Source organism: Vombatus ursinus, unplaced genomic scaffold (genome assembly GCF_900497805.2).
Source record: "Vombatus ursinus unplaced genomic scaffold, bare-nosed wombat genome assembly UNPS02014890.1, whole genome shotgun sequence".
In the NCBI taxonomy this organism is placed as follows: Eukaryota; Metazoa; Chordata; class Mammalia; order Diprotodontia; family Vombatidae; genus Vombatus; species Vombatus ursinus.
In genome coordinates this window covers 714,898-729,716 of record NW_020954668.1, presented here as the reverse complement: position 1 = coordinate 729,716, position 14,819 = coordinate 714,898, and the positions used below count along the sequence as shown (strand labels likewise).

Below are 14,819 nucleotides of genomic sequence, written 5' to 3'. Positions count from 1 at the left end.
CCCTTTTTTTACAGGTATTTGGAGGTGTTTCGGGGAGAGCTCAGGCAGGTCACTCCTTTCACTCCGCCATCTTGGCTCTGCCCCTGAAAGTACCAAAGATTTCAGGAAGAAGAATTCTCAAAGGCCTTGTGAACATAGATAAATTGATAAGAAGTACAATAGCAGAATCAGCTAGGTGGTACAGTGGATAGAGCACCAACCCTGGAGTCAGGAGGACCTGAGTTCAAATCCATCCTCAGACATTTCACTAGCTGTGTGACCCTGGGCAAGTCACTTATCCCCAATTGCCTCACCAAAAAAAGAAGGAAATACTGTAGCAACAGAAAGAATTATGGCCTCCAGATGTGGTAAATGAGTTTAGGAATCTATGAATACTACAAAATAAAGGAAAATGATTCAACACTTGATGAGACGGAGGACCGTGTGGAATTTGAGAACATAGAAGCAAAACACATTGTTCTTGAGGGGTTTAAAAGACAAATGAGAATTGTAGAAAAATTTGAATTTGCTCCAGCAAGCTTCACCAAAGAAACGAAAGAGAAAACAGTAGATAAGGAATTCAGATACAAGGAGGTGAAGAACGACCTAGAAGAAGAGAAGCAGAGGACAATAACATTAATAGAAAATATGCTTACTTTGCAAGTAAAACATAGATCTCAAAGACAAGATGCATAGAGACAACCTAAGGATCATGTGTTTCTAAGAAGAACTTGATGGGACAAAAAAACCTTAATATCATATTGAAGGAAATAATAAAAGAGAACTGCCTAGACCTTCTATACATAGAAAATGGAATCCCAATTGAAAAAAATTCACAGATGACTGCCATTAAAAGCAAACAACCCACCCAAGGTTGCAAACTCCAAGACACATAGTGGTTAAATATAACAATTTTATTTGAGAAATTCTACCAACCATTAGGAGAAATACTTAATACAAAACAAAGGACATTTGACTAACACAAGACTATTCTACACCTACCAGAAAAAGAACCAGGGAATGTAAAAATGTGTTCCAAAGAACACTGGAGCTCAAGATATACCCCAGGGTGACTTTTCCTGCAAATCTTAGCATAACCGTAACAGGACAAAAGATGAACACTTAAGAATAATGAAGATTTTGAACATTTTTAGAAAGAAAACCAGAACTGAAGAGATTTTCTTTTTGAATATTCCAAACAACAGAAATGAAGGAGGAATGAATAAATGCAGACAGCAACAGCAGCAACATGACAGCCAAAAGACCAGTAAGAGACTTTTTTCTAAAGATACACACGGAGAAAGTTGTAAAGGTAGAGGTAACAGTGAAGAGGGGGACAGGGATTATCATTCATGGAACCTGGTGACACTTTGCCTATAGGTGAATGCTGCTTTTGTGGGACTACATTACAGCATGGGAAGAGCAGGGTACATGAAAGGTTGGAAGGGGAGAACTGAAATAGAGAAGAATCAGTTATATTCTGGGGTCAAATCAAGGACTACCAATGAGAAGAAGGTGGCCTCTGTGGTCCCAGAAAGAGAAGAGTCTACAAGTCAGTAGGGTGAGGAGGAGAGGGAAAGATTGAAAGAGGGCACGGCAAGGAAGGAGGCCTTACTTCGGAGGTGGGAAGAGGTTCCACTGATGAATGCCCCTATAGGTAAAGGTTGAGATCCTTACAGTGTGATAAGGTCTGGGGGATTTGTTGCCTGTAAATGTACTTTTCTTGGCAGGGTGGGAGTTAAAACCCCTGGGTGCAACTGGCATCAGGAGTGAGAAAATATGAACACAAAGAGGAGAGGCAAATGTAGGGGGGAAAAAGATCAGCAAGAGAGGTGATAAGGACGAGACCCCACAATGGGGCAGTGTCCTCTCTAACACTGGCAATAACTGACATTCTTCTGAGAATGAGGCACAGTGGAAAAGGAAATTCCATGTGGTAAGCCCTACAAGGCAGTGGCAGAAAGTGCTTATATAGGGAAGAGCCTAGCATGGATACTTTGATTGTATGAAGAATACAAACAAAAGAGAGAGACCAGATTATTTTAGGGGTCTTAAATAAGAGAAAGAGAGTTCATAATGAAGAGAAAGAAAAGGAAATTGGATAATGAGAGTGTAGAAATCCTTTTTGGAAAGGGGTGCAAAATATTGAACTATTGAAAAGGATTAACTTAATTGGTGAGAGGAAGGAGGAGTCAGTTTGACTGAGGAAGAAAGAGGGGGAAGAGCTATATGACTAGGTAAAGCAGGAAAGAGGAGCTAATAAAAAGGAAAGGGGGGGTAACAAATGAGAAGAATGGGATCAGTGGTGAGGGAAAAGAGCCAGTGGGAACAGGGATACCTTAAAAAAGGTAAATTAAGGAAAAACCTGTAAAGACTTACATGAATTGATACTGAGGGAAGTAAGCAGAAGCAGGAGAACATTGTACGCAGCAGGAACATTGTGCAATGACCAACTTTGATAGACTTAGCTCTTCTCAGTAATACAATGATCTAAGACAATTCCAATAGACTCATGATAGAAAATGCTATCTCCATCCAGAGAAAGAACTATGGAGTCTGAATGCAGATCGAAACACATTTTACTCTCTTTTCTCCTTTCTCGTGGCTTTTCCCTTTTGTTCTGATTCTACTTTCACAACATGACTAAAGTGGAAATATGTTTAGTAAAATCATGTATGTATAGGGACAAATGAAACAGTAGAAAGAAAACTAGGGGCCAGTATCATTAATGAACATTGAATAAATTTTTTTAATATTCTTTCAAACAGATTATAGTGGTTTATCCAAGAAAGCATGACCAAGTGGAAATTATGCCAGGAATGCAAGGAAAGAAAATAATCAACACAATCGTGTTAAAAATAAAACATCTAAAACCACAAGATCATCTCAATTGATGGAGAAAAAGCCTTTGAAAGTACAACACTTTTATGCTAAAAAATCATACAAAATATAGACACAGAAGGATTTTTAAAAATATCATAGGAAGCATTTCTCTAAAATCAAAAGCAAACTTCATGTGCAATGGGAACACACTAGAACATTTTCCAGTCAATACAGGAGTGAAGTAAGGATGCCCAGTCTCCTCACTTTAATTTGATATAGTTCTGGAAATAAAAACAATAGCAATAAGACAAGAAAAAAGTGAATTAAAGTAATAAAGGTAAAGAGGACATAAAACTATCTGTGTTTGCTGATGATAAGCTAATGTACTTGGAAAACCCTGGGGAATCAATAAAGATTCTCATTGAGACAGTAGCTTCAGTAAAGTTGCAAACTACAAAATCCTCAAAATTAAATAGCAGTTCTATATAATAATAACGGAATATAAGAAGACGCAGTAGAAAGGGAAATCCCATTCCATATAACTACAAAGTGCATAAAACCTCTAGGTATGAATCTCCCAAAGCACACAAAAGACTTGTATGGATTCAATTACAGAATGTTCCTTAAAAAAATAAAGAACAAGGGGCAGCTAGGTGTCGCAGTGGATAGAGCACCAGTCCTGAAGTCAGGAGGACCTGAGTTTAAATCTGGCCTCAGATCAAACATTTTACACTCACTAGCTGTGTGACCCTGGGCAAGTCACTTAACCCCAACTGCCAAAAACAAAAAAATAAAGAACAACGAAATAACTGGAGAATTTTGGTACTTAGGACGATGCCATACCAGTATAATAAAAATGACAATACTGCCAAAACTAATTTATACCTTTAATGCTATACCAATTAAATTACCAAGGGAATACTTTAAAGAGCTTGATAAAATAATAAAATTCATTTGGAAAAACAAAGCTCTAGATTGTCAAAGGAAACAATGAAAATAAAGATGGAAGAGGAAATAGTACTTCAGACCTCAAACTATATTGTAAAGCAGCAGTCATCAAAACTATCTGATATTGTAATGGAACTAATTATACAAGGGAGATTCAGAAACACTAGAAGTCAATATCCTAGTGTGTTTGATAAAGTGGAAAATTAAGTTACCTAGGGGAAAACTTCCTATTTGATTTTTTTAAAAATTCTGGGATACCTGGAAAGCATTCTGTTGGAAATTAGGCTTACACCAACGCCTTATACCATATGTACTCCACAGTATGTTCTGATTGGGTATGTGACCGTAATATCATACTGTAAGAAAATAAAAATGGAAACATCATATACTTCTCACAGAAATGGGTAGATATTTTCTTAACCAAACAAGAGACAGAGACAGTTTCAAAAGATAAAATAGATAACTGATCACTTGAACTTGAAAAGTTTCGGTACAGACAACATTAATGCATATCAGATAAGAAGTTGTCAAATGAGGGGGAAAAAAATCACAATTTTACCAACAATGAATCAGTGTTCTAATTTTTCCATATCTTCTCCAGCATTTTTCATTTTCGCCAATCTGATAGGTGTGAGGTGGTACCTCAGAGTTGCTTTTTTTTTTTTAATCTTTTTACTTGGTTGTGAATTCACCTTTTTCATACTTGATTTTCTTTATTTTTAAATAATTTTTACTAAATTTAAATTTTAATAATTTAATAAAAATTTTACTTGGTTTTCTTTATTTTTAAAAAATCAAATTTGATAATGGCTTATCTGGGCAGCTGTGTGGTGCATTGGATAGAGCACTGGGCCTGGAGTTAGGAAGACTTATCCTCCTGAGTTCAGATCTGACCTCAGACACACCATCTGGGCAAGTCATTTACCCAGGGCAAATCACTTAACCCATTTGCCTCAGTTTTCCTCATCTGTAAAGTGAGCTGGAAAAGGAAATGGTAAACCACTCCAATATCTTTGTCAAGAAAACTCCCAATGGGGTCGGGAAGAACCAGATATGACTGAAAAATGACTGATCAGTGACATGCCTATGTTATTGTTTTGTTTGTTGTTGTTGAATCTTTTTTTAAGCTCATAATTAAGTTCATAAACTCATTAATTCAATTTTTATTTTTAACTTTCAGTTTTGTTAATATCTTCTTTGATTTTAAAAATTTCTTATTTTGGTTTTTCATTGAAGTGTTTTATTTGTTGGTTTCCAGTTTTTTTTTAATTGCATGCCCAATTTTTTTAGAAGATCTTTTACTAATAAAAGTGTTTTAGAGATATGAAATCTTTCTTTAATACTGTTTTGACTGTGTCCCGCACATTTCGCTGTTGTGTCATCATTTTTAATGTAATTATTGATAGTGCCAATAATTTTTCCTTGATTAAAGTGTTTACTTTCCAATTCATTTTTAATCTTTTCTTCAAAGGCCCTTTTTAAAATGTAATTTTTACTAAATTTTGGTCTCCTTTCTATTGTCATTCAGTATTATTCAGAGGGACGGTATTTTTCTAAGATTCTCTTCATATCCCTAACTTCTTTTTGTTTAGTTTTTGGTTCAGTTTGTCCAAGTCTGACATCCTCCACTATTGTTATTTTATTGTTTTTGTTTTCCTATAACTCATTTTACTTTTCTTTTAAAAATTTATTGCTATTCCATTTGTTGTATATATGTTTAGTATTGGTATAAAACATTTTAGGAAAATATAGTTTCTCTTTTAATTGGGACTTTTTTTGGTTTTACTTTTTGTTCAGCATCATGATTGCTAGCCATGCTTTTTTTTTTTTTTAACTTTGGCTAAAGCATAATGTATTCTGCTTTAACTCTGTATATCTTAACTCTATATATACTTGAAACAGAAGTTTCAGGTATATTGTGAAAACCATATTTTTGGTTTCTGGTTTCTAATCCATTTTCCTTTATCTTGAATCTGTACCTAAGATGTATTTTTTTTCTGCAACTTTGTAGTTGTTTTGGGGTCATTCTCTTCTTCTTTGTGTCTTGAACATCATTGTCAATATAATTTCTTTTTATGGTAGGATTCTTTTTTGGTTGGTTTAGTCATCACCCTGCCTCCTGCCTTTGGACTTGATACCCAGACTGGACTCTACACACTTCTGAAGGAAAAGTCTAGGCTGGTCCTGTTTCTTTCTTGGGGCTATTGAAAGTTATGTTATTCCCAGATTGCAGAGCTAGCTCAGGCTGAGGGTCTGCAAGCTTCCAGTATTCCCAAGTGGTCTGATCCAGGGCAAAGTCTAATTTCTGCCCCCTCTGGTCTGAGCTCTACAAGTTCTTGAGCTGGGTTTGGGGGTGATCTGAGCATTAATTGACTGCTGCTTGACTGCAACTACTTTCAGCCAGCTGGGAAGATCTCCTGGTTCAGAGTAATCAAACTGTAGGGTCTCCCTGGTATCCTTGCCTTGGTTATTCTTCTGCGTATTTCAGACTAGGAGATAGAAATGAGATACCACTCTCCTCCTTGGGTCTGAGCTACATACTATTTGCATCTGAACTTTTATCTTTTCATAGTGTACTGCCTTTGGGCCTGCAGCCTTTCCTTTCTCTGTGGAAAGGTGCTCATTGACCTTTGGTGTCCACCCGATTCACCCAGCTCTAACTTGTGGCTCCAAGAAGCTGTAGCATTCGAAGTGACCACTCTGTGGTGAACAGTGTCAACAAACAGTCTAAACCAGGTTGAGGGTAACTGACAGGCCTCAAAACCGTTCATGAGTTAGGGGGATGGTTACCCTAAGCTTGTAAAAGATTTTTTCCAGAGGAGTGGTCAGATGAGAACAATTTGTTCCAATATCCATGAAGGCAGCTGAATCAGGTCTTAAATGATTAGAGCTTTGTCAGACATCAAAGATGCTAAGGTTATACACTGCATCCTGGGCCATTGCTAGTTGTCTTGACTTTTGTCTGGACTTTGATGACTCAGGAAGAGAGAGTTGAGGCTGACTACTTTGTGCAACTCTGCATCACTTAAATCTAATTCACAGCAAAGTCAAGACATCATCTGTGATGTCATTGGTCCTCTTCGAAAATGGAAGATAAACGACACCCTGACTGCCATCGTGTGGTATTGAGTCTCCAGTTCACCTTGGATCTAGGACTCAAAACTGAGTAACCAGCAGCAGAGCTCCTAATTGTCACCTTTTCTTGCACCCTGCATGATATTGAGGTGCTTTAGTGTGAGTCTTAGGCTTTTCTTTGTTCTGGTGCATAACCCTTCCCTGAAATATTCTGTGCCTGACCCTATCCCTGTAAACCTCTCTGGTTGACCCCTTTTGCTGACCTGGGCAAAAAAAAAAAAATAGAAATGACTCTAGGATTTTCCATGAAGGATTTGTTCTAGTGGATTTTGTAGTTCTTTTTGGAGAAGTTTGGTATAGAGTTGGGCTGTACTTCTTCCTTCTACTCCACCATCTTGGCTCTCTCTCTCTGTCCCTACTCTTTATCTATTGCGTTCTTTTCCATCTTTTATTAAAGTCCTATGCATAAGGAATCAATTGTCCTGACCTCTGCATTGGAAAAAAGCTGTAGTTTTGAAGTCTTAAAGACCTGGTTTTACATCCAAATTCTGACACATCTGTGAATCTGGGCAAGTCCTTTCACCTTTCTAGGCTTAAGTTTCCTTACCTGTAAAATTAGGGAGTTGGTAAATATCTTTCAGCTCTAAATTCATGATCCTTTGATTCCTTGTAAACCTGCCCTGATTTGATGACAATCAACTTACTCATAGTTATTATAGATATCATTTTGCTTTGTAAGTCTCTAGTATTCTTATCATGTGTTATTATGTGTTGAAGCTGTCTTGTCTATGTTGATATCTTTTTCTTTCCTATAGGACTGTTACTTAATTTTGACTGAAAGAAGCCTTAACCCCCTATCTAGCAAACTAGAACATAATGCCCCTTAAACTTTTTCATCTTTTCTGCTATAAGGGAAAGTTCACATTGATACCATACAACTGATTCTGTCAGAACAATTCTTACACTTTTGTGTATTCATGCACCCAATATATATATATATATTTTGCATATATCTCCATGGCACTTGAAATTTGTAGAAGCAGTATATTTTCTTGACTCTGGGAACAGCAGTCCTGAGCCCCAGAGGACATTTTTTAAATTTAATTTTTTATTTTGCCATTAGATATTTCTGCATGAAGTCTTTTAATAGTATATGTTACACAGATTGAGAGACACTCAGTGTTTCATCCCTTGAGTTCCCAAAGGGTGGGTAATTGAGCCTACTTGTCTTTATTTTCATCTTGGTTCATCATTATCATATAATAGTTTATATATATTTTATAAAACCTTTTCTCTATGACAACCTGGTAAGGAAGGCAGCACAAAGAGAATGGTAGGGATTAGAGCTTATGGTAAAGTAGAAAGGGACTTTAAAAGTTTATAGCTTTTTGCATCAGGAATGTGAGATCCTGTTGATTGAAACAAGTCAGACCAGATCACACAACTTGTCAGTGGGTGGGCTGGCAGTCAGGGATTCTATTTTCTTGTCCAGTGTTTTTTTGTTATACCATAGGCCTTTCCTACCCAATTGTTATAGACACTTTGGGGGATATATCAGCTCTCTTAGAACAAGAGAATGAAGTTTAGTTGTTGGGACTTTAATATAATATAATTGTCAGTATTCTTACAAGGGGAGAACATTACAAGCTTTACCATGGGGTCCATGACACATGATCAAGCCTTACCCCTTAATTTATAGCTGAGGAAAATGAAGCCCAGAGAACAAAAGGTACTTTTTAAAAGCATACAAATAGGTAGTAGAAACATGAATTCAGGGTTGGTGGCATTAGTGGCCATTAGAAAAGGTATCAGGCATGGGCTCAGTCTGGGCATGGTTATTGGAAATTGTGCGGTGTCTTCTTGGCCTACTCTTACCTTTCACAGAAAATTCATGTTTTTTTTTTTTCATCTCTTTCAGATCTGTTGGTACTTTTGCCCGTGCCCTAGACTGCAGTAGTTCAGTCAGACAGCCAAGCTTACATATGAGTGCTGCAGCAGCCTCCAGAGATATTACACTGGTAAGTGAGGATGAAATCTGGGTTTTACCAGATGGCAGCGATAGATTCAAGTAGACTTTTAGCACCTAACAGCTTGCAGATGGACAGATTCCTTTTTGTTACCTCTTGCTCAATCCTTCACCTGCCAAATAAGAAGTCACTACTAAAACATTTGTACTTCTGTGTCGTCCTCTCTTGCCCAAGGGATACTGGAAAATTCTTAGTAGGGCTGGGAGCAAGTACACAAAGAGATCCCCTTCTCAAGGAATCAGCTTGTTCAGAGTAAGTTATTTGTTTTTTAGTTTTTTATAGCATAGTACTGGGATTCTTAACCTGGGTCTATGAACTTTTTTTTTTAGTAATTTGGTAACTGTATTTCAAAATAATAGGTGTGTATTTTTAGGAGTGCGTAGGCTTTACTAGACTGCCGAAAGAGGTGGAATGGGGAGCGTGAACAATAACAAAAAAGTAAGAACCCCTGGTGTAGTGGATAGACAGCTAGATTCAAAGTAAGAAAGACCTGAATTCAACTATCACCTCTGATATTTACTGACTACGAGATTCTGGGAATTAATTTAATCTCTCAGTGTCCCAAGCATCAGTGTAAACCTGTAAATCGCATAACAGTTACGGATTTATATTAGTAAAGATAGTTTCCTTACCTGAGAGTTCCCTCTACCAGTAATTTCACAAGTCTAGTTCTTACCTTTATCATTGCTACAACAAGAAGTGTTGCTATAAATATTTTTGTGTAAATGTAGATCCTTTCCGTTTTTGTTCTTTTTCAGGTGTTGTATGTGAAGTAGAGGTATTGCTAGATTAAATGTTCATAATTCAGTGACTTTCTTCATATAGTTTCAGATTATTTTTCACAATGGCTTGACTATTTCTTTGTTTTTTTGGTCTCCGTATCTCATCCCGATTAGAAGTTTACTCATTGGCTCAATCCCAGTGCTCATTGGCATTACAGCTTTGACTTATTCTGTTTTCAGCTTGAGTTCTTTCAATTCTCTTTTAGGCTGGCTGGGGGCTCGCCATAGTAGTGCTGGACATAATGCAGACATTACTCAGTTTTAACCATACTGCAGCTTAAAACTCTTAGGCTCAAGCAATTCACCTTCCTTAGCCTCCCTCATTTCAGGGATTACAGATGTGCACCACTATGATGAGCTTGGACACCTTCACAGTTCCATCACCAGTGCTTTAACATCCTGTCTTCTCACAGACCAGCAGTTTTTTCCAGCAATTTTCATTTTCCCTTTCTTTCATCTTTTCCAGTCTGATGGGAATGAATTGAAATCTAAGGATTGTTTTAATCAGTGTTTCTCATTTTATCTGTAATGTGAAGTGTTTTTTCCATGTAATTGTTGATCACTTACCCTTCTTTTGGAAACTTGCTGTTTTGATAAATGGCTGTTACCTGTTTGTATCAATCCCCCTTGTATCTTAGAAATCAGTCCTTTATCAGAGAAATTTGTTAAAAAGATTTTTTTCTTAGTTAACAGTTCTCTAATTAATTTTTTTATTTTATTTGTGTAAAAGCTTTTCAGTGTTACGTAATTAAAATTATGTGTTTATCTCCTGTCATCCTCTTTAGCCTTTGTTTGATAAATACCTCCTTACTTATCTGTCATTGTAAAAGAGCTTCTTTCTTTCTAAATTTTTTATGATGTGACTTTTTATATCTAGGTTATTTATACATTTAGAATTTATTGCATAATATGATTTGAGATGTTGGAATTAGCCTAATTTCTACTAGTCTATTTTTCACTTTTCCCAGCAGCTTTTGCTGAATAACATGGGGTCTTTATGCATGTAGTTGGTGACCTTTGGTTTTTTGAACACTGTTAGTATTTCAGTTTCTTATAGGACACAATATATTTTTGACATAAATAAACATTGTATTTTTTTATTTCTTAAATAAAAAAATAACATTTTTCTCAACATGTAAAGACTAACACTCATTTAAAAAAAATTTTTTTTTAACTTCCAAATTTTCTCCCTCCTCTCACTTTCCCCTTCCCTGAGATGGTCAGCAATTTGATAGAGGTTACATATGTGTAGTCATGCAAACATAATTTTTATTTTAGTCATGCTGTGACAAAAAAAATCCCACGAAAAAATAACGGAAGTGAAAAATAGTATGCTTCCATGTGAGTTCAGGGATTATCAATTCTATTTCTGGATGTGAACATTGTTCTTGAGATCTTGATCGGTTCACAACTCCACCAACAGTGCATTAGTGTCGTAGTTTTCCCATAGCCTCTTTAACATTTGTGATTTCCCTTTCTTCTCTTATTAGCCCATTTGATAGGTGTGAGGTGACACCTCAGAGTTGTTTTAATTTGCATTTCTCTAATCAGTAGTGATTTAGAGCATTTTTATATGACTATAAATAACTTTAATTATTTTATCTGAAAACTGCCTGTTCATATCCTTTGACTGTTTATTAATTGGGGAATTATTTTAATTCTGTTTTCCAGGTCAGTTGTTTCTCCAAGGAGATATTTCACATTGTCTTCTGTTTTTTCTAATTTTGATTTTTTTTCTATTGTTGCTTGATTTCTCATGGAGTCATTAACTTCCACTTGCTCAGTTCTAATTTTTAAGGAATTATTTTATTCAGTGAGCTTTTGTACCTCCCTTTCCAGTAAATCAATTCTGCTTTTTAAGGAATTCTTCTCTTCAGTGGATTTTTGTTCCTCTTTTTTTGGGCTTGAGTATTTTTTTTGTGCCTCCTCGCCCTATGACTGAGGACCAAAACTGAATATGGGCCATGCAACCGAGTCCTGCCCCCAGTGCCAGCAAAGGGTTCCCTGTAATTTTCTTTTGACCAGTTGTCCAACCCCTTTACCATCTATGGGCTGAAAGCTCTAGAAGCCATTGTTGCTAATTCAGTTGCTTCCAAGGCCTGCTGCTGGCTTTTCTGGGCTTTGCTACTGGCTTGCCCTGGAGCTTGGGGCTTCACTGCTGGCTTTCAGGGGTAGCCTGCACTGCACTGTACGCCATTCTTGCCCCAGTGAGACAGACTTTTCCTGCTGACCTCCTAAGTTGTCTTCGGCTGGAAAATTGTTTCACTCCATCCTGTTGTTGGTTCTGCTGCTCCAGTTTGTTTTGAGGTATTATTTTAAGGGTGTTTGGAGGAGATTTTGAGAGAGCTCAGACAAATACCTGTTTTTACTTTGCCATCTTGGCTCTGGCGCGCCCCCCTCCCCCCATTATTATTTATGATGTATATTTCTGTGATACCAGTTCCTTTTTCAAGGACCTTTAGTCCTTTAGTGTCTATAAAATAAAAACTCTTCTGCTTGGCTTTTCACAATCTGGTACTTTCTCTTTCCAGGTTCATTGTACTGTCCTCTACTTTCTATATTTCAACCAAATTGCCCTACTTGTTATTCTTTTGTGTATGATATTTCATCTCCAGTTTGTGCCCTTTTGCCCTGAAATCTATATTTTTAAAAAACGTTTAAAAGTTTTTTAAAATTATGAACTTAAGAGATCAAAAAAGCATTTGCATATATGCAGCAAAACACAAATAAGATTGCAATATGAAATATGAATTTTCATTTTAAATTGCTTGTTTTCAAAATAGGCACATAATTCCATGTTACTTTCAAAACTGCCTTGCTTATCTGTATTGCCTTCTGTTCCTTTGTGTATATTTTTTAAAAAGTTTAAATGGCCCTTTGTTCCTAACCTTTCCCGTACTGTCACACCCCTCCCCCCCATGCCTCCACATATTAAAAACTGAGATAAAGGAAAACAAACTTATTAACAAATGATAATAGTCAGCAAAACAAATCCATGTGGTGGCCAAGCACACAAATGTATGTCTTTAACTGTTATCTGTCACTTCTCTTTCAAGAAAGTAAATGACATGTTTGATAATAGGTAGCTTGGAGACAAGTTTGTCCATTACATTGATCAAGGTTCTTAAATCTTTCAGTGTTGTATTTTTACGTAGTGTTGTTATCTTTGAATAAATTGTTCTGGTTCTCCAACTCACTCTGTATTAGTTCATGATAACCTGAGATTATCTGAAATTCTTTCCTAATTTTTTCCATTCCCTGATTGATGGACAGAGGCAGTTAGATGGCAGAGTGGATAGAGTGTTGGGCCTGGAGTTAGGAGGACTCCTCTTCCTGAGTTCAAATGTGGCTGCAGACACTTACTAGCAGTGTGACTCCGGGCAAGTCACTTAACCCTGTTTGCCTTAGTTTCCTTATCTATAAACTGAGCTGAAGAAGGAAATGGCAAATCTAGTATCTGTGTCAAAAAAAATTCCAAAATTGACTGCAAAACAATTAAACAACAAATTGATAGACATCTGCTTCTTTTCCAGATTTCGCTTCCCTTTCCTGTCCTCCCCTGCCCTCCATAATCAGGGAGCTTGTTTTGATTGTAGCTCCTTTCTCCCCAGTATTATTCTCCTTCTTAAGCCCTCCCTTCCCATTCTCAAATTGTTTGGTATGTTACTATTTTTTAAAGTACTTTCTTATCCTCTGAGTGGTTCGTGGGTCTTGATGGAGAAATGGCTTTTTACATGGGTTTTGGAAGAGGTTTGCAGGGAGTACCCACAGTCCTGAAGTAAGATGGGGATATCTGAACTTATTATGCCTCACAGGATAAGTTTCTCATTGCCTTCAGCTAATGCAACTCAAACGGTATTTAATTTGACAGTTTAGGCAGTATATCAGAATTTAAGATGCTAGCTTTGATATGATGATATGTTAAGATGTACAGCCTTAATGGCTATGGCTTCTACAGTATTCCATATGACAGACTTCTTGATGGTTTTGTGCTTGAGAATTCACTAAATGCGTTGCTTGGACTGAAAATTTTTTTTAGCCCTTTTTGCTAAACGCATTGTTTCTTCTCTTTTTGTTCGTCTTGGGAATGAGTTTGATACATTTTTATATCTCTCTGTGGTTACGTCTCTGTATGTGTGTGAATTCTACCTTTCCTTGTTTTCTCCAGATTATCATTGATATACCTCACCCTTTCCTCCATATTTGTATGCTCTTATCATATTCCCACTTTTGAGATATAAAAAATTCTACTCCTTTATTCCTTCTTTCTATACTAGTTAATTCCATTTGTCATCTTTTCTTTCTCCATTCTTGACACACTTAGGACTAATTCATCCTCCAAGACCTCAATTTTCCTTACTCAACTTCCTGAGTACTCTTTGAGGACAGTTTCTGAAGGGACAATTTTCTTCTCCATCATTAGACTTTCATAGATAGTGCTTTCCAATTACTTGAAGAATTTTACCTTTGAAGATTTCTCTTGATTCCTGTATTTGTATTTCAAAGTTCATAATAATTTCCTTCTTGTTATCTGAACTACTTGATAACTTCCTAGTCTATTAAAGGTCCATTTCCCTCCCTGTAATATTATACTAAAATTTGCAAGGTAAGTTATTCTTGGTTGTAAGCTTCTATGTCCTTGGTCTTTTGGAATATTTGAAGATCTCTTATTTTTAGTAGAAACTTGTGTTTTGTGTGATCTGACTGTAGTTCCTTGGCACTTGAACTCCTTATTTCTGGATGCTTCCACTATTTTTTTTTCTTTGTTGCAAAAGCTCTGGGGTTTGACTGTAATATTCCTGGGACTTTTCCATTTGAGGTTCCTTTCAGGAGATGAACCTTGCAGACTTTCTGTCTTTATTTTGGCCTCTGGTTCTAATAGGTCTGGAAAGTCTTGATTTATGATTTCCTGAATTTTAATGTTCATGCTTTTTTTTTTAGATTGCCAGATAAAGCATTTATTTATTATGTATATTCTTTTTTAATCTTTTGTTTTAGACAAATATTAATGTATTTAGGTTAAGAAAAGAAAAAATGTCATGGGCACAGCAGAACATAGGAAAGACTTCAGAATATCTAGCAATAGCTTTTCATTTCAAGAAAGCCTCTATGTTAAATACTGTACATTATGTTGAAAGCTGTCCATTTTTTCTTTGCTTCCTTGTAGGTTTTCTTTTGTTCTCTG

At 36.4% G+C, this 14,819-nt stretch overlaps 1 protein-coding gene across 7 annotated transcripts in view; it reads left to right on the top strand.

Annotated features, from left to right (window-relative positions):
* MTA1 (metastasis associated 1) overlaps positions 1 to 14,819 on the top strand; it is a 219,929-nt gene that overhangs the window by 144,867 nt on the left and 60,243 nt on the right. For all 7 annotated transcript variants that reach the window (XM_027842825.1, XM_027842824.1, XM_027842823.1 and 4 more), the window contains one exon: positions 8,744 to 8,843. In XM_027842825.1, coding sequence (XP_027698626.1) covers positions 8,744 to 8,843 — 100 coding nt within the window. The remainder of the gene's footprint in view (positions 1 to 8,743; positions 8,844 to 14,819) is intronic.